The sequence below is a fragment of the Phascolarctos cinereus genome, unplaced genomic scaffold, assembly GCF_003287225.1.
Source record: "Phascolarctos cinereus isolate Bilbo 61053 unplaced genomic scaffold, phaCin_HiC Scaffold_726;HRSCAF=1367, whole genome shotgun sequence".
Classification (NCBI taxonomy): domain Eukaryota; kingdom Metazoa; phylum Chordata; class Mammalia; order Diprotodontia; family Phascolarctidae; genus Phascolarctos; species Phascolarctos cinereus.
The window spans coordinates 219611781-219636672 of record NW_027556098.1 but is presented as its reverse complement, the minus strand read 5'-3'; the positions used below and the strand labels follow the sequence as shown (position 1 = coordinate 219636672).

The 24892-nt window shown below is 35.9% G+C and overlaps 1 protein-coding gene across 1 annotated transcript in view; it reads left to right on the top strand.

Moving 5' to 3' along the window:
• The window catches only part of PPIG (peptidylprolyl isomerase G), an 82284-nt gene that overhangs the window by 45197 nt on the left and 12195 nt on the right, over positions 1-24892 (top strand). The window contains 4 exon segments of the mRNA XM_020990924.2: positions 1393-1437; positions 4562-4649; positions 16222-16251; positions 16345-16484. Coding sequence (XP_020846583.1) covers positions 1393-1437; positions 4562-4649; positions 16222-16251; positions 16345-16484 — 303 coding nt within the window.

Genomic DNA, 24892 nt, shown 5'->3' with positions numbered 1-24892 from the left:
AGTGGTAGTAAGAGTTGAGTAAATTGAAGAATAGGCTATTTACTGACATTGAGGGAGTATCGAGGTGTATTGAGGTCCTTTAGGATAAGGGCAGGAGTACGGTATAGAAGGAAATGATGAGACAGTCCCTGAATCCACTGTAAAAGGAGGAGAAAATCGCCTGGGAGCCAGTAGGTATTTGTCATAAATTTGGTTAGAGTGAACTTCAAATGAGAAGTTGTTGGGTTATGGTAAAAGAGTTTGGAGGTAGAAATGAGGAGAAAGCGATATTACAACTTCCCCCTTTAGTATTAAAGTGTTCTAGGTATCTGTTGGAGCTTGAGGGGAAGAAGTCTAAAATGAAGTGAATTTTGTTATTTATGGAAGAAGAATTTCAGGCAGTACATTGGAGAGGGTCAGGCAAATGAAAAGTGGAATGGTAATCATGATATAGATACAGATAAGAGTCATTGGGTGTTGAAATACTTTATTTTTTTAACCACTGTAGGATTCTTTGTCACCAGGAGTGGTGGAGTGAGACAGAGTGGCATTTGGTATCTTCTCATGTGATTACCTCCAGTGGTAGATCAATTCATTTATTAGACAGAAATTTCGAATTTAGCATGTTAGCCAGTAATCCTTATAGACTGTCTCAGAACTGTGTAATTCTTAGCACCCTTTGCCTCTTCTGCTATCACTAACTGAAGAAATGGGATAGTGCTGCACCGGACTGAGAGACATTTAAAAAATTTTTATCTGTTACATGGGTTATCTTAGCTAAAGAATGTAGACCTGATGAGAAAGCTATTGATAATGAGCCTCTGCATTTAACTAGGCTGTCCTTGGCTGTCCTTGGATCCATGCTCAAGATTAGTGTATTGTGGTAGAGTCTGCCACAGCTTGCAGTCCACTCACATAGCTTTCGAAACTCTAGCATCACTTCCATATCTTAATGAGGAAGCAGAGATGAAGATGAAGATGGCAGAGTGAAAACAGTGACTTGTGTGAGCTCTCCCCAAAATTGGAATGGAGCAAATGGAAGCTTAGTGACTTTATGACAAATCAAGAAATTGTAAAACAAAACCAAAAGAATGAAAAAATAGAAGACTTGTGAAATATCTCTTTGGAAAAACAACTGACGTGGAAAATACATCCAGGAGAGATAATTTAAAAGTTGTTGGACTATCTGAAAGCCATAATCAAAAAAAAAAGAGTCTAGACATCATCTTTCAAGAAATTATGAAGGAAAATGAGGATGAAGAGTAGGATTTTTGTGGAACCTATTTCCCTTTGTCAGTATTTTTTATATTTAAATAAATTGAAAATCTTCTGTGAGTTGCTGTGATTTTTTTAAGTCTTTAAAAATTTATATTCATATATGAACTCTTTATGTATTATATTTTCTGTTCCTAGGAAATGGACGAGGTGGAGAATCCATTTATGGAGGATTTTTTGAAGGTAAATACTTCTCTGTTGATTGGAAGTCATTCAGATTTATCAGAAGGGTACTTTGTATAAAGCTTGCTTTTCAGGATGCTTGCTCTTAGTATGTGCTGTTAGTCTGAATATATGGTTGTAGTCATTGGGAAGAATGCACAGAAAATCGAGTTCAAGATCTCTGGGGTCACTAATATGTAACGTGTTTAAAGAAATACTTGTAAACTTTAATTACTTGTTTCCTCTGTATTCTAATTCCAGCATTATACACATGAACATAAAAATTTTGCATTAAATGTGTTTACTATTTAATATTTACTCTTCTATAATGTTTAGTCCCTCAAACTTCTGAAACCATTAAGATGCTTATTTAAATAGTTGTAAGGTAGTCCAAATGTCAATTTTTCTGTGAATAAATTGGTTTATTGAATTTTTAAAAATAATTTTAAAACACATAGGGCATCTTTATCATCAAATTGAGGTTTTTTTATTGGTCTATTCCAACTGTTGTTAAAGAGCTACAAATATCAGTATATCATACAGTCAGTTTATTAAGCAGTATTGTTTCCAAGCCAACTACAAGAGATTATTGGCTAACTTGGTCTGAGAGATATGTGCAATAACTTCTATTTATTTTTTATTTTGTATCTCAAATTATCTCCCTCCGTCTAGCCCCTTCCCCAGCCATTGAGAAGGCAAGCAATATGATACCCGTTATACATGTGAAATCATGTAAAACATTTCAACATTAGCCATGTTTTATATTTTTTGAGTTGAGCAGTGACTGTATAAAAGCCACTTTTAATCATCTAAAATTGGTCTGTAATTTCCTCCCTAATTTTTATTTTTAAAAAAGGTTAAAAACTCTGCTTTGTGAAATTTTTGGTTGACCAAAGCTGTGGTGTTGAAACTCAGATTGCATTGTTTTAGATGTATGTCACCAATCCATTTACACTGTTACTATGTAAATCTTATCTTCAGAAAGATGTATTAATATGTTTATATAGCTTGTATTTATATATTTTTGCATTTTATATGTATAGCTTATATAATGTGTTTATATATTATATATTAATGTGATTATATAAAAAGATGTGTTAATATTTTTATATAGCCCTCTGAACAAAGAAGCCATCAATATTCTATCAATATATTACACTGTCAAAAGAGAGAAGCTATACAGCTTCTCTGGACAAGAAGATCATTAAGAACGAATCATTAGATATCCATTTAGCCATGAACCAGAGGCTAGATTGATTGTTTGATCCCCATTTTCTATATAATTTTATTAATATGAAAGTGTTTTTCCCCTTTCTCATTTGTTAATTTTGGATTCGAACTTTGTTTCAAATTTTCCTTGTTACTGAGCAGACAGATAAGTAGTCACCATTAATTAAACTACATAAACTTCTTGATAATCTCATTAGTATATTGCATGGCACATGATAGGCACTTAAATCAATTATTATTGATTGATCGATGTGTGTCATAATTATTTAAAAGTTTAGATAAGGAAAAAGTTAAATTACAGCAGAATGATTTCTAGTATTACTACATAATTGTAAACTTTTGATATGTAAAGTCCCATCAGAAGAAAAACTGCATCAAACATTCTTTTGTTTTCTCCTGTTGTTTTGGTCAAAGAATTCCTTTAACAATTGTGTAGGAATGAGAGGAAGCCCCACTAAGAACTTTTTGTTTCTTCTTTATTTACTACTTATATGAGGGTCTAATTGGGCAAGTATTTTTCCTTTTTTTTTTTTAAATTTTTAATCCAAACCTTAATTGAAATTTCATTAACCAATGCAAATGAGCAGCTGCTCTATGCAATTTATAGTCTTCGAGAGTTGCTTGAGGAAATGAGACTTGAAGTGTCTTACATAAGGTCACAGAGCTAATATGTATCAGAAGCAGAGCTTGAGCCCAAATATTCTCACTCTGAGATTAGCTTTCTATCTTCTGGGTCAGGAATTCTTCACCTGAGGCCCATGAGCTTTCCAAAAAATACTTTGAAAAATATTTTTATTATAATTGGTTTCCTTTATAATTCTATGTGTTTCATTCATTTACATTCTTTGGAGAAGGGGTCCATGGGTTTCATGAGGATGCCGGAGGGGTCTGTGACACAGAAAAGGTTAAGATAACTAGGGTTATTTTGCCTCTGTTTTTATTACGTACTTACAATTGCATATTTTCTTGTGTATACTAAAGAAAAAAAATTGATCATCATTCATATGGGACTTTCTGTTATCGAGTAGGACAAGGGGAGAACTTGATGATTCGACACTTACGCATTCTATAGCAATCAACACGCATTTATTAAACACCTACTTTGTGCCATGCGCTGTGCTAGAACTCAGGAATATAATGAACTAACCAACCCCTACCCAAAAGAACCTCACCTTATTTTGGGTGGGAGATGAAAAGTACATATATAAGTATTTAGAATAAATATGAAAAGAATACATACAAATTCAAAGTGGTTAAATACAAGGTAGTTTCAAAAGTAAGGGCACCAGCAGTTGGAGGGATCAGTAAAGAGTTCTGTTAGAGAACATGATGTCTGAGCTGTGTTTTGAAGGAAAAAAGGGATTCTTTGAGACAGAGGTGAGGTATGGAGGACGGTTGAAAATTTCAGTAGGCATTTAGCAATATGAGACCAAAGCTCAGGATAGAAACACTGGTGAAGGGGGAGTAACAGAGCTATGTTACTGCATTGAGGGCCCAATTGAGATTGGACAATATGAATTTATAACACAGGAATCCACACTGCTGGGCATTTTCCTCCTGCTCTGGTCAGCAGCACGTGAGAAGGGGTAGAAGAAGCAGATAGTCGGATAACCCACAGTTGGGCTTGGACAAGTAGCAAATTGGAGAGTAGAGCACAGTGTAGATAGAATTGAACTGACTATAAGAACAAAATCAAGATGGGAAAGGGAAGATGTGGAACTATTTTCACTTTTCTCTATTGATGGGGAGAATTTTGTAAATTTTGAAGTCTCTCAGTTTCCAAACTTACATTTCCTAAAATGTGCCTTTATCAGCATAAAGATTTTGTCAGAAAGTGGAAGTGAACATGAATTTTGTGTGTGTGTATGTGTGTGCACACATGTTTAACCTCTGGTTGAAAACTTTGCTTCTTTAGATGAGAGTTTTGCTGTTAAACACAACAAAGAATTTCTGTTGTCAATGGCCAATAGAGGAAAGGATACTAATGGTTCGCAGTTTTTCATGTAAGTATTAATCATCTGTATAATTATAGCCAGCTCATCTTGATTACCTCTTTCATTGCTTATCAGCCAGTAGTCACTAATGAATAGAGAGATCGACTAGATGGTAGGAAAAATTTGTCAAGTGAACCACACTTGTGCAAATTTTTCATTTCTGTCTGTAATGAAAAATTGTCTTCCCAGTGTCCTGTGTTTTTTTGTTTGCACGGTATTCATGTATAGATCCCAATATCAACCAGGAGATTTTACATTTCCATCTTTGAGGAGCAAATCTGGAGAGTCACTACTATCTTTTAAGAAGGATTAGGCCTTAGAGTGGTTTGTAATAGCCATAGTGGCTGAATCAGTGACAGTTGATTGGAGTGTTTGCTAGCTGAGTCACTAAATAAGTTAAGGTTAATCTTTGGAAATGTTCTCTATTAACTTTAGTCTTTTTATTCAACTTCCTAACTCTAGTTTATTAATCCTTGGTAGCCTAAGAACCTACAATTCATGTCCTACTAATGTTAGTACCTGACTGTACAAAGGACCAGTTTTCCTTTAATATCTCATCCATTGTCTTGGTTAATCTTTAAATAGACTCCTGATTTTTCTTAGGGGGCAGGAACAGTTTCTCAGTATCTCTAGTACCTAATCCACTGGCTTGGTACATAGGCATCAAAAAATGCTTGTTGAATTAAAACCAGTGGAGATGAATATTAACCATTTCAGAATGAAAGATCTTGGCTTTTCTAAAATTTCTTGCCTTGAACATAACTACTTTGAACCTTTATCTCCCTACACAAAATTCTTTCAGGTCTCAACTACTGAATATCACTGTAATCTTCCTTTACTTACCACTCCTGTTCTGTAACTACAAAAACATCCTTTTGTCAGTATATGTTGAAATAGCTATTGGAGATCTCCACCATCATTTGATTCTTTGTAAAGTAGAAAACTCTTTTTTTGTTATAATTTTTTATATCAATTCTCATTTCTACTATTATCTTTATAATAAAATGTCCCCCACTCTTAATTTATTTTTCCCATTTTAAAATTGTTCCACATTAATTTAAATACCTCTTTTAAGCTACTGCTTTTCTGTAGCTACCCTTTGCCCTAAATTATCGTTGCTCTGAATCAGCTGAGTTATGTAACTTTATCTCTAAAATCTGGGCAAGAACATATTGCATTTAACTTTTTCTCCTTAGCATTTCCCTTTTTCCTCTTTTCCTTCCTCCTTTTTTCCTTTATCTACAATATCTTTTGTCACTTCCTCTTTTATATTTTTCGAATAATCACACAACCTTTTTTGATCTTTGAGATTGATAGAATAAATGCAGTATTTTCCAGTTTTTACAAGTGAGAAAAATTAATCTGAGTAATAGTTGGAATGTTAGCACTTTAGGGGTCATCTGGCCTCATTGTTTTATAGGTGAGGATAATTGAGACCCAGACACTAGATGATTTGTTTTAAATCACACACCTACTCGATAGTAGAAACAACCAGAACTCCAGTTTGCTAATTTTCAAGTTGGTACTCTTTCTGCTGTACCATCTGGACTTCTAGGAATTCTTGACCTCAGGGGTCCAAGAACTTGGGTTTTTATTGTTTCTGTTTTTTCTTAAAGATTTTGATAACTATTTGAATATTTTGGTTTCCTTTGTGAGCCTATGCATTTACAACAGTATTCTAAGAAAAGGTCCATAGGCTTCACCGGACTACTGAAGCAAGTCTGTGACACTAAAAAGGTTAATATCTCCTGCTTTGTACTACTATACGTGTTTGCTTTTTTTTATAGTTTCCACCTTCTTAGCATAAAGCTCTCGTCCTTTCTACATTGCCCTTCAGGTGATGTATTAGGTATTTGTGGGAGTTTTGGCCTAGTAATGGGCATTGTACAAAGAAGATTTCACATCAGAAGCCCTTTTGGGGGGAACTTAGGACTTCATTTTCATCTGCTAAGTTCCCCATAGATAGATCAGTGAAACACTCTCCTTTGCCTTGGCCCTCTTACCACTTTTTTGCTGACAGGTCCCGGATAGTACTTTAGAATAAACCCAACAACTTAAATTGAAGAATGCCCATTGAATAAAAAAGTAAGATGATGAAGAGAGAAGAGAGCCTGAGGAAGGGTTATGGCATTGGAATTGCTTAACTAGAAGAAATATAATAGGAAATGGAGAACATATTCCTTTATTTTTATATGTATTGAGTGTGTGCACATTTTAAAAAGATCTTTTCCTACTTTTTTTTTTTTGGTGAGGCAGTTGAGATTAAGTGACTTGCCCAGGGTCACACAGCTAGTGTCAAATATCTGAGGCTGGATTTGAACTCAGGTCCTCCTGACTCCAAGACCGGAGCTCTATCCACTGCACCACCTACCTGCCCCATTCTTTTCCTACTTCTATAGATAACTTAATATTTTTGCAGTATTGGTATAACAATAAGCTTTTAAAATATGGACCTTGATTTCCTTGTCTGTAAACTGAGAGTAGGAGACTAGATGATTTCAAAGGTCCCTTTTAGCTTGTTATCATAGGGAAAAGGAGGAGGAGTCCAGGAGAAGGAAATGATAGGAGCAGTGTTACAGTATTATCAGGATACAAGTCATTGAAGCTGTAAGGAATGTATTCTTATTTATTACACCATGAATTATAATACCAAATAGACATCTTTGACTTGTTATGTGATTATTATTACTTACTGGAGGTTTTGTGTTTTGTTGGGGTTTTTTTACCTATACTCTTGCTGCTATACATGAACTGAATTCATTCAGTTTTATACCTAAGACTCTAGTATCAGAGGAGAAACATTGTCCCACTTAGCTCCTTTAGATCTCTGAGCAGCAGTACGTTTTCCCACTGTTATCGTTCTTGGGGTTTTACTTGATGCAAGCTGCCTACAACAAAACAGAAACACACGCACAACTGCCACATTTCTAACTTGTTGAATATACCTAGTCTTCATTGCACTTTTGTTTCTACTTTCTCAGTTTGACCTTCATTCCTAGAAGAGAATCATTCCTTTCATTGTGCTTTGAAGAATATCTGAATTAACACTCTTAAGACAGAGGGTAGGCAGAATATATGTGTCAGATAAGGCAGAGGTATGGTTGAGTTAGATGTGAAAACCATCTATTTTCCATGTAATTTAGTCCCCCAACAACCAAAAGAAGGCAAAAATATCAGAGGTGACTCAAAGAGATAGTGCACAAGGCAGCCTGCTGTGGTCCAAAGAAAAGTCCTGTTGTCTGTGAGTGGTGTCAGTTCTGTCATTCACTAGCTGTGTCTCTTTCAGTTTTGTTACCTGTGAAATGAGGGGTTAGATTAGATATCTCTCAGTTGTCTTCTAGCTCTAAGATTTTTTTTTTTTGCTTTTAGGCAGTTGGGGTTAAGTGACTTGCCCAGGGTCACACAGCTAGTAACTGTGTTTGAACTGGATCTTGAAGGAATTGATATCAGGATTTTGACAGGCTGAAAAATAGGGGAGGGTATTCCAAATAGTGAGAACAATATGATCAAAGAGAGTAGTGAAAAATAAAGTTGCAAAGATAGGTTGGGCACGTGTTATAAGAGACATTATGTCATACTAAGAAGTTTATCTTTAATTTTGTAGTTTATGGGGTGTCTCAGAAAGTTTCTCCAAGGACATCTCTGTTGTCTTTCATTTTCAATCCTTTCTTAAAGAAAAAATGTCTCTTGATCTTACTGCCCTCTCAAACCATTGTCCTTCTTTCAAGCTAGCTCCTATTCTTTGCAGCTGAACTTTAACAATTATATTTTTTTTATTTTCATTGATGCTCACTGTCCCTTCCCACTGATTTTCCCTATCTAATGTATCCCTCACTTATAGCAAATAAGTAATCAGAAAAGAAAAAAGATATATATGAAAATGCACACCTTATTCTGAACTTCTAATCTACCACCTCTCTGTTAAGAGGTAGAAAACATGCTTCCTTCATCCATAAGTCTTCTGAAATTGGGACTGGTCACTGTGTTGGTCAGTTCTGAAGTCTTTCAGAGATTGTTTCCTTTGCATTATTTAAATCATCCTGTAAATTGTTCTCTTGGTTTTGCTTCCTTTATCGTACACTTCTTCTACAAGCATTTCCTCTCTAAATTTTCACATTTGTCTTTTCTTATCATGAAGTAATATTACATCACATTCGTATACTTGTTCTATCAGTCCCCTGTTGGTGAGTACCTGCTTGTTTCTAGTTCTTTACTACAATAAACTGTGCTTTTATAAAACTTTCACATTTATGGGATCTTTTCTCCTTAAGGTAATCTAAATTTATGAGATACATTCGGTTTTGACTCAACAGGCATTTCCCAACAATTTCAAAACAGCTTTCCGTCCTCAGAGTACATTTTGCAAAAACAGTTTAATAGCATTTAAGGTGGTTTGTTTAACTTCTAGAAAGAGAAGCTGTTGCCGCTATGTCCTCAACCTCCTATAATCTGAATTCTCTCCCCCATGTTCTGTAACCATGTTTCCAAGGTTGCCGTTGGCATCATAATTTCCCTATCTAATGACCGTTTCCTAGTCCTCATCTTCCTTGAACTTTGTTCATCATCTGATGCTATTAACTACCCCTTCTTTAATATTCTCCTTTTGGAGAAGTATCTGCTGCTCTAGCCTAATTCTCCTATTTGTCTGACTTCTTAGACTCCTTTGCTAGCTCACCTTCCTCCTCCCAACCCTGAAGTGGTCCTCTTCTCTTGTCTCTTGTATAATTCTTCCCTGGGCAATTTCATTGTATTCTCATGGATAGTAATCATCTCTATGCTGATGAACCTCAAGTAAGTATCTCTTGTCCAACTTTCCCCCTGGGCTTCAGTCCTATTTCCAACTACTTGTCATATATTTAAATATCTTGCTAAACCTCAGACTTCGCATTTTTAGGAGAATTCTGTCAAAATAAATAGCAATTAACTAGAGAACAGTTAATGTTAATAAGAGCCTGTTAAATGTGTAGATTAAATTACAAAATGCACTTTAAAATTTTAAAAAGCTAGAGGATTATTGCAGTGTAATAAAAATGACAATACTTCCAATATCAGTTTACACATTTAAACTGCCAGTGAGGTACTTTATGAATCTAGATAAAAATAACAAAATTCATTTGGAGGAACAAAAAAATATAGATAATCAAGGGAAATAAGGTAGGAATAAAATAGCACTTCCGGATTTCAAACTATATTATAAGGCAGCAGTCATTAAAACCTTTTGGGGTTGTTGAAAAGATAGAAAAATAGATGTTAACAAACTAGACAGGAGAAATAGGAAATAATTCAATAACCCAGTATTTGATAAACCTGAACATAGAAATTACCTAAGAAAGAACTACAAGGAAAAGTGGAAAGCAGTCTGTCAGATAATACATTTAGATTAATCAAACAGTAAACATTTATTAAATGCCTACTATGTGCCTGGCCCTCATCTAAGGACTAGGGATACAAAAAGAGGCAAAAGACAATCCCTGCCTTCAAGGAGCTTACAGTCTGATGGGGAAGACAATTTGCAAAAAAAAGATAAGCAAACTATATAGAGGATAAATAAGAGATAATTAACAAAAGGAAGGCTTCCTCTAGAAGGTGGGATTTTAGTTGTGATTTAAGCCAAGGAGGTCAGTAATCAGAGCAGAAGAGGGAAAGAATTCCAGGCATGAGGGACACTCAGAGAGAATGTTTGGAGCAGAGAGATGGAGTATCTTGTTCTTGGAACAGCTGGGAAGCCATTGTTACTAAATCAGAGAGCATATGTCAGGGAGCAGTGTATAAGAAGACTGGAAAGGTAGGAGGGGCTAGGTTTTGAAGGACTTCAAATGCCATTCATAAAACCACATTTTGTATTTGATCCTAGAGGCAATAGGGAGGTACTGGAGTTGATTGTGTGGTCAGTAATGTGTCAGACATGAATCAGACCTGAACTTTAGGAAAATCATTTTAGTGGCTGAAAGGATGATGGATTAGAATAGGGAGAGACTTGAGGCAGACCAGCCCTCCAGTAGGCTATTAAAATAATCTTGGTGTGAGGTGATGAAGGCCTACACTAGAGTGGTGGCAGTGCCAGAAGAGAAAAGGAGGCAGATATGAGAGATGTTGCAAAGGCAAAATGAACACACCTTAGCATGCTCTTCCTCTCGGTTCTGACCAGGCACCCATGTGTTTCTCCTTTTGCTCTCACTTCTCTCACTCCAGCCCTGGCTTTCCTTCAATTGTGTGCTGGTGCTCTCTCTTCCTCCTTCCCTTTCCTATGTCCACAGGCAAATTGACTTTACATAAAAATCACTTTATTTAGAGGTCTGTGGAACAGTCCACTTAGGTAAAGTGAGAACTTGTCTGTAAGACCAGATGCTGTTCCCCAGTAGAGCAATTGTCAGAGGATATCAACAGTTCTCAAAAGAACTGAAAACGATAGCCACATGAGAAAAAAAATGTTCCAAATCCTAGTAAGAGAAATACCAAAGAAAATAGCCCTGGAATTTTACAAGCACATGTGTAAAGATAACAAAAGACAAGAAGAGTTAATATTATTAGAAGAGTTATGGTAAGATATTCACACTAATAATGTGTTATTGGTGAAGCTGTGAACTAGCACAACCATTCTGGAAAACAATTTAAAATTAGGAAAATAAAATGACTAAAATGTCTATGCCTTTTGATCCAGATAGTCCACTATGAGACTTATACTACAAGGAGGTCATTGGTAACAAGTCTGCATATCACCTTACATACCAAAAATATGTAGCAGCAAAATCAATCATGTTAACAAAGAATTTGAAGTAGATGGCTATTATTTCAGAATTGGCTAAACAAATTGTAGTACATAAATATAATGAAATATTACTGTGATGTAAGAAACAATTAATATGAATAACAGAAACATAGGAAGACTTAGATAAACTGGTGCAAAATGAAATAAGAGCCATAGAAACAACGATGCACAATGACAGCAGCAATGTAAATGGGAAAAACAACTACAAAACAACTGAAACCGAATGTTGGCAAAAGTGTGAAGAATAAGCGTGGTCCCAAAGAGGCAAGGTGAAAGGGAAGCTCCCTGGGCCTTTGCAGAGGTGAGGAGGTCACAGGTGTGGAATGTTTACATAATATTAGAGGTTTTTGGTTTTCAAGATGTTGCTCAGTTTGCTATTTTTTTTTCTCTTTTTAAACGTAGTTCTTTGTTACGACAGATGGGTCTCTGGAGGAGAAAGGGTAGAAATACAGTAGAAAATCTAAGCGTGTAAAAACAAAAGATATCAATAAAAGGCTAGTTTTAAAAAGTCAGTTTATGGTCTTCTGCCTACCTACAAAACAAAGTATGCTCTTCTTTCTAACTTCCTTTTTCTGTTGATGATGATACCACCATTTTCTCATACTTGTTTTTACTTCATTCTCCCTCACTTCCCATTTCAAATCAGTGGTAGTCCAATCTTATTGATTCCATCTCATCAGTATCTCTGGAATCCTTCCCTATTCCTGCCTCATCACTCTTGCCTGGACCGATTTTTAGTTGGTATCAGTTCCTCCTTGATGCTTTTCTTGATTCTCAGAGCTAGAAGTCATCCTTCTTTTAAGCTCTCAGCCCCCTTTGTTTGACCTCTAAAATGCACTTCATAATTTTCAGACTTGTTATTCGTGTATATCTTGCTCTCTCATACCACATTGTAATCTTATTAGCAGGGACTGTATTACTTTTCATCTTTTCTGTTCTGTCTAGCACAGTGTTGTACTTAGCAGGTACTTAATATAAAGCATAAGTAAATAAAATACAAACATAAGTAAATTCAACAAATATACTTATTTGTTGAATTTAGTTATGCTTTGTATTACCAGTCTTACATTTTATAATACCAGTCTCATAAGAGGAATTATCTTCATAAGCTTTTCTTGCCCATGGGGTTCCCATAGTTTTGGAGAAAATGATTATGATTTCTATTTAGGGCTTGTTAATTGAGTTTGAGGTTATAATAGGACATCCAAATGGAGAAGTCTAGTAGGTATTTGAAAATTTGGAATTGAGATAAAAGCTTGACATTTGGAAACCACTTGCATAGAAGTGACAGAAAGCTTGAAGAAATGCTGAGGGAGTGAGGGGAAAAGGGTGCCAAAAACTGTAGCTTGGGAAAAGCTTTACATTTAGTGTTAAGATTATGAAGAGCTAGTGAAGGAGACTGGAGAAACATTTAGAAATAGAACACAGAACATAAAAGCAATGACTGTTCAGTTTTGGTTTTGTATTCTAAGTACCTCACATATTAACTGACACATACAACGTAAGATATCTTGTTTGATTGATTGTCAGGGAAGCCAAGTGAAAGAGAGAATCAGAAAAGGGTCGTCAGCAATGTCAAATGCTCTAGAGAGATGAAAGATGGTGGAGATTGTGGAGGCTGTGAGTTGGGCATAGGAGTGACCATTAGGGAATTTCAGGAGGTCAGTTTCAGTACAGCAAGAAGAGGTAGAAATAAAGCACAAGTGCTTAAGACATGAGTGGGTCATGGCCATGAGTATAAATTATTCACAGATTTATATGATCTCAGAGAAGGGAGAGATTATCAAGGTAATCTAGTCCAGCATCATTGTGAGACAGAAGTGGAGAGATTGTGATTTTCCTAAGGTCACACAGTGGCAAAGCAAGAACCCACGTTTCATGATTGGTTTAAGTAGGTTGAGGAAAGGTCCATAAAGTAAGAGGTGATTTAAATGTGTCTGTAGGCAGAAAATATGGGGATCCTTCTTAGAAGAGGAGATTAAAGGAAAAGAGAAGAAAAATGGTAGAGCAAGGCAATGTAGATGAAAAAAGAGCATACATAAAAGAGTAGCTTTGCCAAGGAGAAGGATCACTTGTTCATTGCAAACAGAAGTGTAAGAGGATGGCAGGGGTGGAAAAGCAAAGAAGGAAAGGTTGATAAGTTTAGCTTAAATGGTTCTGGTCTTAGTAAAGAAAAAAACAGCTATCACTGAGAACAGGGGCGACACTGAGTCTTAATAGCTGCTACCCACTAAGATCAGATTGTATGAATTGTTAGCAAGCCTTTTTAGCAGTTTTGACTTTGATTAATGAAGTTCAAGAGGGTTTTTGTATAGAGAAGGTAGATAATGAATAATACATGTGGTTGGCAGGGCAGAAATATGAAATCCCAATGGGGGTAAGGAATAGTGGCCAGCATATTGTTACAATGAATGTTTATCATGGATTTTAGGCTTAGTGGGCAAGGAGATACAGAAGGTAGCTAGCAATAAGATGAGAAGGAGTGGTGGAACTAGAAGATCGCCATGAGAATTAATGTTGGGTTTCTTAGGAGTGAGAAGAATAGAAGACAGAAATTTTGTCCAAGATAGTAATTTCAAGATTCATGGTCTAAAAGATGAATGGTTTGAAGTGATAGAGTGGTTAGGGAGGGTGAAGAGTTGAAAGTGGTATAAAAATTGAGGTCTTTAACCAAGGAGCAGTGGTGCCAAGGTGGTAGAGGGGTTGTCAGTGTGAATTTTGAAATCAGTGAAAATTACAGTAGAGTACACCATGGAAAGGAACGCTGTGAGCTGCCCACTAAAGGTAGGTAGAAGTCCTCTAGATCAGTGCTTCTTAAAACTGTGGGTTGCAACTCCATATGGGGTAAACAGTAAAAGGTTTCCAAACATGCAACAATCAAAAATTAATTAAGAATCAAATGTTTCTGGCAGTGCTTGCCTGTATTTCATCGCACAACTTCACTTCAGCCTTGGTTCTGAACACAAAGCATGCACATGCCCTTTGGCTGTGCAAGACCAACTACATTGCCCAAAACTCAAAAAGGAAAGGGAACCTTGAGTGGGAAAAGTGTAAGAAGCCCTGCTCTAGACTGAGATATGATAGTGAAAAGCACAATAGGATAAGCCATAAAAGCAGAGAAGTTTTGCTTTTTTTTTTTTAATAGAGAATTTTTTGAATGATGGCAAAACAGTGATCTGAAAATGAGTGGGCAAAAAAGTAATCTTTTACCCCTTCTTTCTGGACCCAGGAGGATGTGGGAGAAATGCAGATTATATGAACATAGAATCAGCAGGGGGACAGCCATTTTTTCAGAATGGGAGGAGGTGAAAAGACTTCAAGGAGGTTTAATACAGGTTGGAAGCTTATTTATAATAGAATTAGGGTGCTAGTCAAAAGGTTTGATAAAAACAGATCACTAATATTAAACATGTAGAAAGGGTACACTTGAGCTGGATAAGGATAATGGGGGGTTTTGTGCCTAACGTGATGATTTTGGATAATAGGAATTAAAGAAACAGAAGTATGAGAAGTAGCCTGAAAACACTGAGAGAAAAAATGAGAGAAGAGACCAAAATGGGAAAATTGTATCTAAGTAGTGGTTAGTTCACAGGTTTTATATTAGAAAGTGTTCATTAGTTAAATTGTTTATATTTCTTTATGGGAAGATGATACTTGTAACTCCTAAGATCTTTCTCACTGTTAGGGGCAGTTAGAAGGAGTATATGTAGACAGAGGGCTTAGGTGTGAGTTCAATATGAAGGGATGACAATCTAAAAAAATAAAATTAAGAGGTGAGAGAGGAATGTACTGGGAGAAAAGGAAGGGGAAAGATAGAATGGGATAAATTATCTCACATAAAAGAGGCAAGAAAAAGCTTTTATAGTAGGTGGGAAGAGGGAGGCGGTGAGGGGGAGTTAGTGAACCTTACTCTCATTAGAATTGGCTCAGAGAGAGAATAACACATATTCAGTTGGATATAGAAGTCTGTCTTAGCATACAAGGAAGGGGATAGGAGAAGGGAGAGGGGGAGTGGTAAAAGAGAGGGCAGATTGGGGGAGAGGGTATTCAGAAGCAGCAGACTTTTGAGGATGGACAGGATGGAGAGAGAGAATAGAATAAATGGGGTGGGAGGAATAGGATAGAGGAAATACAGTTAGCAGTAGTAACATTGAAAAAAAATTTTGAAGCAGGTTTTTCTCTGATAAAAGCCTTATTTCTCAAAAAAAAAAAGTTTTTTAAAATGTGAGACATCAGTTATCTGTGACCTGATAGGTGTTATGATTCCAATAGCCCTTCTTAACAAGTCTTACCGTAATGTATTCAGTTGATCTTTAGTCCCTTGTCCTATAAGTTGTCTTAATACACAGTTTAAGTTATACAGAGCTTTCAGGTTCACATGAAAAGTAAAGGGAAAGGGGGTGGAGAGTAAATAAATCATCTTGTTAAAATTTCTGCATTTTGCCATTACTATAGACCAATATTATCAGGGTTTGAGAAAAAACTCAGACCTGGAATTACTTCTCCGTCGTATATTGTTATACATTTATAGTGATTAAACATGTTGTTATTTGCTACATGTCAGATGCTATCAGATATATAATTTAAATAGTTACATTTCCTTATTTCATATTTAATATTAACATAAAATCATAGTATATATCCAGCATGTCTTTTCTTGTCAGTTTTATTCTGTTAATTAAAAATAACCTTAAATTAATCTATCTGCAACTTTGTTTCCAATGCAATTGTTTTCTTTTCCTTTTTAGAGGTGCTAACTTTGTTTTTCTCTGACTTTGTTTTAATTCTTCTATCTGATGATGACCTCAAAAGAACAACTAAACCTACACCTCATTTAGATGGGTAAATATTTTTTATTTATTTTTCTTCTACTTTTAATTTTTTTTTATTAAAACCAAAAACTTAACATTTAGTCATTTTAATTTATCTGCATAGGCACCATGTTGTTTTTGGACAAGTGATCTCTGGCCAAGAGGTTGTGAGAGAGATTGAAAACCAGAAAACGGATGCGTCCAGCAAACCATATGCTGAAGTACGAATACTTAGCTGTGGGGAGCTAATTCCCAAATCCAAAGGTAAGGATAAATTGAACATTTCTAAGCATATCACATATATTTAAAATAAGCAATGACTCCAGGTCATTAAAAAAAGATCATTGCCCCATGATTGCTGGTACAGAAAACATTCTTCTTTTTAATTACATCTTCCATCGTATGGTTCATTTATTTAATTTATAGGTGTGTTCCCTAATTTCCAAATAATGCACCTTCCTGCTTTTACAGCATTTTAATTTTTTTTGAAAAAAGGAATTAATAAGAAACTATAAGTTAAAATGGAACAATTTTAGATTGATTGATTTTAGATTGATAAACTTTTGGGGGGGGGGGGTGTTAGGTAATTGGGATTAAGTGACTTGCCCAGGATCACACAGCTAGTAAATTTCAGGTGTTTGGGGTCGGGTCGGATTTGAACTGAGGTCCTCCAGACTCCAGGGCTGGTGCTCTATTCACTGTGCCACCTAGCTGCCCCTAGATTGATAAACTTTTAAAGGAATAAATTAATTCCTTTTCCTGCTGTGAGCTCAGCTACCATCTGATAACGTTTGGAAAAATATGTTTACTGTAGAAGATAGTAATTGGATTCCTTCCATTCATGCTTTTGATGTCAATTTTCTGACATGCTATGCATTTAATTTATTTGAGATATTTTGTTGGAAAGTCCTTTGATGGAAAAAATATCCCATGTAAAATGACTGTCACTTACCATTCACTTTCGACAGTTAGTTCATTCAAAAGAATGAAGAAAAATCATTCCCAGGAAATGAGCATTAAGCAATAGTTTAGTTTTCCATTATAAAACTAAGTCTGTTTTGTTGAATCGTGCATTAGACTACCAACAGAAGCCTCAGGGTTCATAGCCTTTCAGTATCTTTATCAGTGTTGTTCAGAAAGACCCTTGTAAAATTGTTGTGCTCTTAACTCTTTCAGGTAAGGAGACTTGTCATCAAATTGGAATTTTGAGTTTATATAAAAACCAAAGTGAGATTGATATGTAAAAAGCAGAGTCTTCGTCCTTACTTAATCTTCGCTGTTTTCCAAGGGTTACAATTTATTTTTCCTTTCACCTAGCACAAGTCGTGATAATGTTGACAAAGAAAATTTTTCATCCCCTTCTTGTCATCCCAAATGTAGGCTGATAGTCTGCAGGGACCAAGCAGTATTAAATTTGATCTTGGACTCTTCAACCTCTTAATCATCATTCCTGCCTCTTACCTTGTTTTTCTCATATAAAAACAGTGGATATAATCCATTAGTTTATGTCCTGGCTATTGCCCTAGGATACAGTGAAGAGTGGAATGTTCATAAAGCTCTTTCAGCTTCTTGCAGACAGGTATTCCATATTAATTTATGTAAAAAATAAAAGTAGCTGCTAAAAAGGAGAAATGAGACTGTGTGAAAATTAAATTCTAGTATCAGCTTTACCACTTAGTTGCAATATAACCTTGGGGATAACATTCAACTTCTCTTGGTCTTAGTTTTTAAAGGTATTGCCCTAGAAGATTATCTCCAAGGCCTTCCCAACTCTTAACATTTTGGTGATTCTGGAATCTTTGTTTAACATTATCATATTGAGGACCCTAGGCTAAATGATGTTAACTGTTAACCATCTTAAAGGATATTCTTACAACTAGGGTGTTACGATCAGTTAAGACTTGCTTTTTTACCATACTCTTAAACATCATTAAATCATTTACTTTTTAGCTTTTCTTTTAATTGTTTACTTCTAGGGTTTTTTGAGTTGGAATCTGTTCCCTAAAATTTGTTAGCTGAATATGGTAGGGTTTTTTGCAGCTTTAAAGAACAAAAAAGAATATCCTTTAATGTTTTCCTTAAACAACTCATTCTGTATTTACATGCAGATATGCTTTGGGTAATTAAAGGGTAGAGTTGATATAATTATTTGATAGAGAAAGAGAACGTGAATTAAGACAAACCCTCATGTAATTTGATTTATATTACTATTTATTTATTTATATTTATTTATATTACTATAAAGCAGCTCTCACTTAATGGCATCCCTCAGGCATTGTTTGGCTACATGTGACCAAGGTAGGATAGTATATTCTCAAGTATATTCTTATTCCTGTCTTCTAGAAACCAGATAAATTTTCAGAGAAGTTGGGAAAGATAGTACTCCTAATTAACTCTCGTCCAGACTGATTGAGGAGAGATTTGTTGTTAGGGATGCTGTAAGACAGATTTCTCAGGCCTGCTCTTCTCCAAAACACATCTATTGAAATGAGCAGAAGTATTTGTGGCATGAACTTAGTTGAGAAAACAGTGGGTACATGGTACTTTGTGTTTTTGCAGCTGCCATTCAAAATATTTGTATGAGTGGTTTTTGCCATACTTTTGGAGGGTACAGGCAGTATAATGCATACAATACAGTTTTTAAGCCCCATTTTCTTTTTGACAATTATACCAATTTGGAAACAATAGAAAGACTTTGTTTAATACTGTAGGGTGTTCACTATCATTATATTTTAAAAACCTTGTTTGAAAATTGTGCAGTGACACCCCACTTTAAAAAAAATAAATACAGAATCTTTTTTTTTCTTTTTATAACTGCCTGAAAGAAAACAAAAAGACTTCTGAAGAAAACTGACTGTCTGGGCCTACCTGTATATTATCTTGGTGAGTCCTGGGCACTCCTCTTGGGCCTTTTTTCCCCCTTCTCTATTGGAGATCTGCTTCTTGTAGTATTTCCATATGCCAGAGAATGTAACTGTGTTGAGGTCCATGGAGAAGGCCCTTGTAATAGATGCAAAGATGGAATACTAGAGACTAGTGGAATCTGGGATCCTATGTAGAGACGGACGGAAGGTCCTCCCAAGGTCAGAATGAATGAGGAAAGAATATAGGCAAATGAACCTCCTTATGATAGGTTTAGTTTAACAAAGACATTATGTGGTTTAAACAGGAGTTTCTTGTGGCTTAAATACTTTTTGCAAAGATTGCAGAGGCTCTTGCCATTGATAAGTGGTGTTTTTAAAATATTCCTTTATAATAAGGAAAAAAATACTCGTGATAGCCCAAAACTGATTGCTTTTTAACACACACAAAAAAAGGGACAATTAGAGTAATAAAAAAGCCAATGAATCTTGTATACAAGAACCAAATGGAATAAACTACTGGAGGCTAATTTTTGATGATCCTGGCCCAGTGCAGTGCTTTCATGATATAATCAAGAAAATAAATGCTGTGGAATTGATTGAGCAGATTATTTTAGTGACACTTGCTGAAAAGTTATGTAAGTGTAATGAGGAAGTTGTTACCAAAAAGTGTAATGAGGAGGTTGAATGTAGAATGTTTAAGAGACACTGTTAAGTGTAAATAAAGTTACCCTTTAATAAAAGGAGAATTGTTTCTAGGTCAAGTGGCATGAGGTTGATGTAGTTTGTTTTCAGGGTACATTTTATGAAGGCCTAGAAGTACTTTTCTTCTTTGTGAAGAATAAAAGTGAGATTGGTAGGAACAAATTCTATATACCACAAGAATGGAAATTTCTCCCTAGAGATGTCTTCTCATTCCCCCCCCTTTCTTTTTTGGGGAACAGATCTAGAATAGTCATTGCTTAATTTTGAGGGGGACAGGGGAAAGGAGACAAGGATCCCTGATACATGATGTTATTGGCATAGGGCATTTCTTAATATGGATTCCACTAACACACTCCTATAATATTTTTGGGGGTGGGTGAGGAACAAGACATAAGAAACTGCCAGTGAGAAAGCTCCCTCTACCAAAGCAGATATGCAGCTTATGTCAGTTTAGAACAGTGATGTCAAACGTGATCAGCAAGCCACGTGGAGCCCACAGGACTCCCAAGATTGCCATATAATTGGGAAATATTTAATAAAAATACAGTAAAACATAGATAATATTGACATGTGGTTTTCTAAGTCAGTATATAATTCACAAGGATCTTTATGTATGGTTTAGTGGCTCCCATTTCCGTATGAGTTTGACACCACTGGTCTTAGAGGGCTGTCTGTGGGCACTGACTATGGTCCTGGAACCCGACTCTGTCTTATTCTGATGCTTCATATCATCTATAACCCTGATAATCTTAGAAGATTTCCTCTAAGATTTCCACTAATAATCCTCTTAGAGGATTATTGGTGCATTAAGAAGTAAAGTGACTTGCTTATGATCACAGAGTCAGTATATATCAGAAACAGGACTGCAAAGCCTCCTCTCTTCCTTCTGCCCCCAGGTCCCTTAATGGGGCCCCAGATTAATTGATTTTTTTAAAAAAGCCTGGTTCAACAAAGTTAAGAACTTTTTTCAATGTAATAATAAAATATAAAAAAAGATACAGTAAGGAAAATCATTAAGCAGGGATGAAGGCACTCAGTAACCAGCTCTCTGATTAATTCCTACTTTGGTGGGTGTCATCTGCTGTGAAAGATATTTTTAATTAAGGTGCAGATATTGACACTTATTATAGATTGCCTAGAAGTGGTTCCTATGTTAATAGCTCAGGTAGAAAATAATTTCTTTAGAGTGGGAATGAAAATGTTTGCCCTGTTCACAGAAAGAAGTATCATACAAATCCCTGCTAGTTCAATGTTACAAGGACTTTAATTAGCCCATGATAGTACTTCAGTTTAATTATTTTCCCTTCTTTCTTTTCTAGACACTAACCCTTCTTTGTTCCATTTAAAAATTTTTCTTTCTATCTCAGGTGTTGGGACTCAAGAAGAGAGGCAGTAATGGTATAACAGAAAGAATGATGATGGACTTGGAACCCCAGAAATTGAGGGTTTAAATCCCACCTGCAATACTTAGCTGAATGGCAATAGACAAGTCACCAAACCTTTCTGCATCTGTTTCCTTCCCTGTACAATGGAGAAAATAATAGAGCAGGGGCTCTTAACTTTTTGTGTGTTGTGGACCTCTCTGGCAGTGGAAAAGTCCATGAATGCCATCTCAGAATTATGTTTCTAAACACATACAATAAAATACATAAGATTATAAAAGAAACCAAATACAGTTGAAATACAGTTGCTATAATTTTTTACAGGCCTCAGATTTAAGAATCCTGCCGTAGAATCTGTTTCATAGAGTTTTTTGAGGATCAGATGAGATAATATATGATAAAATGTTTTGTAAACTTTAAAATTGGTGTCTCGTTCAAACATCACATTTTAGGGGTTCATTCTGCCCATAGTTAAGAACCTGAGAGTAGAGATAATGTCGAGGTCACCACATATAGATTAAAAAGTTCCCCAAACACTCAGGAGTAGGAATGTGTATTGTTTCCAGGACAGTCTCACTCCACAGAACGTGCGAAGCCGCATAAAGGTACTCCAAGTGCCCAAAGACAGCCATTTTAACTTCCCCCGCTTCCAGGAGTCTCCTCCTCCCTCTAGAAGTCTATACAGTTTTCTGATTAGAGCAGCAGCCTCTAGTTTGGATTCCTCTGAAGAAAGGAAACTGATTAATATTTGCTAAAGAGGCAATCTGTTACTTTTCACCCCACTACTAAAATTCTAGTAAGCCTCTTCTTTGATCCTTATTGTTCCTTAAAAGTTGTCAGGGAAGTGAATGAACAGGGACAAGATGAGCTGTCCAGATAAACATGAGTGGTATCCTAGAATGTTGGAGCTGGGATGAACCTGAGAGATTGAGCAGAGTATAGAAGCAAACGTTGGATTGAGTCAGAAAGACTGTTTGCAACCATGGCTCTACTATTTACTGCTGTGACTGTGGGCACAGCACTGATCTCTGATCCTTAGTTTTCTTATCTCTGAAATGAGGATAATATTAACACTGCCTTCCTCATAGCACTACATTGTGCTGGGTGAAATGCAGCCACTCCCCTAAAATGAGCTCTCTTTAAAAAGGAAAAGGATACCACCAACTGGGAGAATTATATTCATAGAATTGGCTGTGGTGGGCGCTTTGGCTGTAAAGGTGTGGCCATCAACATGGTGACAGAGGAAGACAAGAGGATTCTTCAAGACATCGAGACCTTCTATAACACCTTCATTGAGGAGATGCCTCTCAATGTGGCTGACCTCATCTGAGGGGCTTCCCCACATGATTTAACACAGGGCCCTGTTCTCTGGGATGGGGGAAGGGAGCTAGACGGAGAGGGGAACAAGGGATGGACACCTTTGTCATTTTTTCCTTTTTTTTATTTTTTGACTTTGAATAAATGTCAATTTTTGAGGCAAAAGGAACTGTGGGGGAAAAAAAGACAAAAAAAGGAAAAGGATATACACCAAAAAATAACTCCCATTAGATATCACACTCAGATTTTAGGGGAGGTATGTGGGACTGGCATTTCAACTAATAGAGTTTATGTAAAGGTACTGTCTAGGCCAGTGACTTTATTTTATGCATTGGAAAAATTAGGCCTAAAGAAGTAAAATGTTTCACCTAAAGCCACACAGCAGTTTAGTAACAGAACTAGAACCTGGGTCCTCTGTTCTTCCTATCATTCCATGACTTAGATATTTCTTTACATGCAGTAGGTGGGTATAGTAGGTTGTGGTATCCCCGTTTAAAGGATAAGGAAACAGTCTTGAGAGAGGTAAATGACCCTTCATTGTCATATGTCTAGTAAGTTTTAGAAGCAGCATTAGAACACAGGTCTCTCCTGACTCCAAGTCAAGTGCTGTTTTACCTATGCCATGTTCCTCCCCCATTCTGGAAAAGGGTGCTTTGCCAGCAGCTTATGTTTACTCATGTTCCTCTTCCCTTGAATTCAGTTGATTTTAGTAAACAATATGAATTGCCCTGTCCTTTTCCTTCTGCTTATCCAAATTAGACTTACCTTCAAGAGCCATCCAGGAAGCTTTTTCAAATCCTCAGGAAAATATTGTCTTCTTCTAAATTCCTTTAGCACTTAGAGTTTGTACCATACAATTAAACGGTTATATATTGTCTTGTACTATTCAGTGTTGTTTCATATGTGTCCATCTTATCTTTCCAACTAGATTGTAAGCTTCTGAAAGGGTATAACTATACTTTCATCTATATAGCCATCCCAGGGCCCATTACTGCTGAGCACATAGTAGGTGATTTGGTTGAGCCAGATATTCCAATTTAGAGACAGCTTATGATTAAAAATCTTAGATGCTAGTTCTGTTGCCAACTTAACTTCTACTAGAAATGAAAGGTCGTATTTATTGCTTTACATCACTTTAGTAGTCGTTTAGATACCACTTATTTTCAAAAATCACAGAGATGGGGTTTTTTGTTTGTTTGATTTTTTTTTTTGCCTAGCGTCTGCTAGCTTATAGTAACATACAGTAAAATTGTTTTATATCACTTCATAGTTCCTTCAGATCACATTTACTTTCTTCATGAATATGAATCTGTTCTCTTATTAGTGCTAGTTTTTCCTTTTTTTTCCCCTCCTTTATAGATTCAGAGGAAAATGTCACCTAAATTGAATCCTGTATATTAAATAACATCCAAAAGTACTCTTTGAGTCTTCTAGTTTTCCAGACTCAGAGATGCTGATCCTGAATAGCATTTTGTTAGGGCGCGGGGGGGGGGTGCTTACTGTCTGCTGCCTTACAGAAACATACTTTACAGTAAAATTAGTTGGGTTTATTGACCTGCCATAGCAAAGGTGTATATTAATTGTTTCTATAAATTAAAATACTTATAATTCAAATTGCATTTATTTTCATTTTCATGAGGAACTTAGTATTTTTAAAGATTTCTACAGGCACTTTGTAAAGCAAAAAGAGACACCATCACCATTCTTCCCCCCCCCTTTTCCCCCCAATTTCCTTTTTTTTTTTTTTTTTTTGGTGAGGCAAATGGGGTTAAGTGAATTGCCCAGAGTCACACAGCTGGTGTCAAGTGTTTGAAGCCGATTTGAACTCAGGTCCTCCTGACTCCAAGGCCAGAGCTCTGTCTACTGCTCCACCTAGCTGCCCCTTTTTCCCAGTTTCTTGAAGTGGGTCATATGTAACCATGGGGGGAAAGTGTAATTTTGTTGAATAGACTTGAATTTCCCCCAAAAAAATTTTTTTTATTTTGGTAATTTTAGTTACAGATTTATGAGTCCAGTTTCATGAACATGAAACACACTTTCTTTTCTAGATATCTTGTATTTTGGTCATGTAGATCTTTTAATGCCAAATTTGCATATTTTAGTTATTCTTTGTCCTCTTTTTAGATTTCCAGCTCAGTATGTGTACATGAATAACGTTTCCTAAAAATGTTTTTGTTGGTTCCTTTGGCCTTGAAGTATTACTATATAGGGTCTTTAAAATGTAATCTAGGTTATCAATGAGAAATACTTGTATTAACTTACTCTTTAACAGAAGTTAATTTTTTTTTAAGGAACTCCACAGCAATAGTAATTTAACCCCTGTGGGATATTTGCGAGATTAGAAAGTAGAAAATAATGTATACTAATTACAACATCTTATTACATCATACTTTTTTCAGATTCCTTT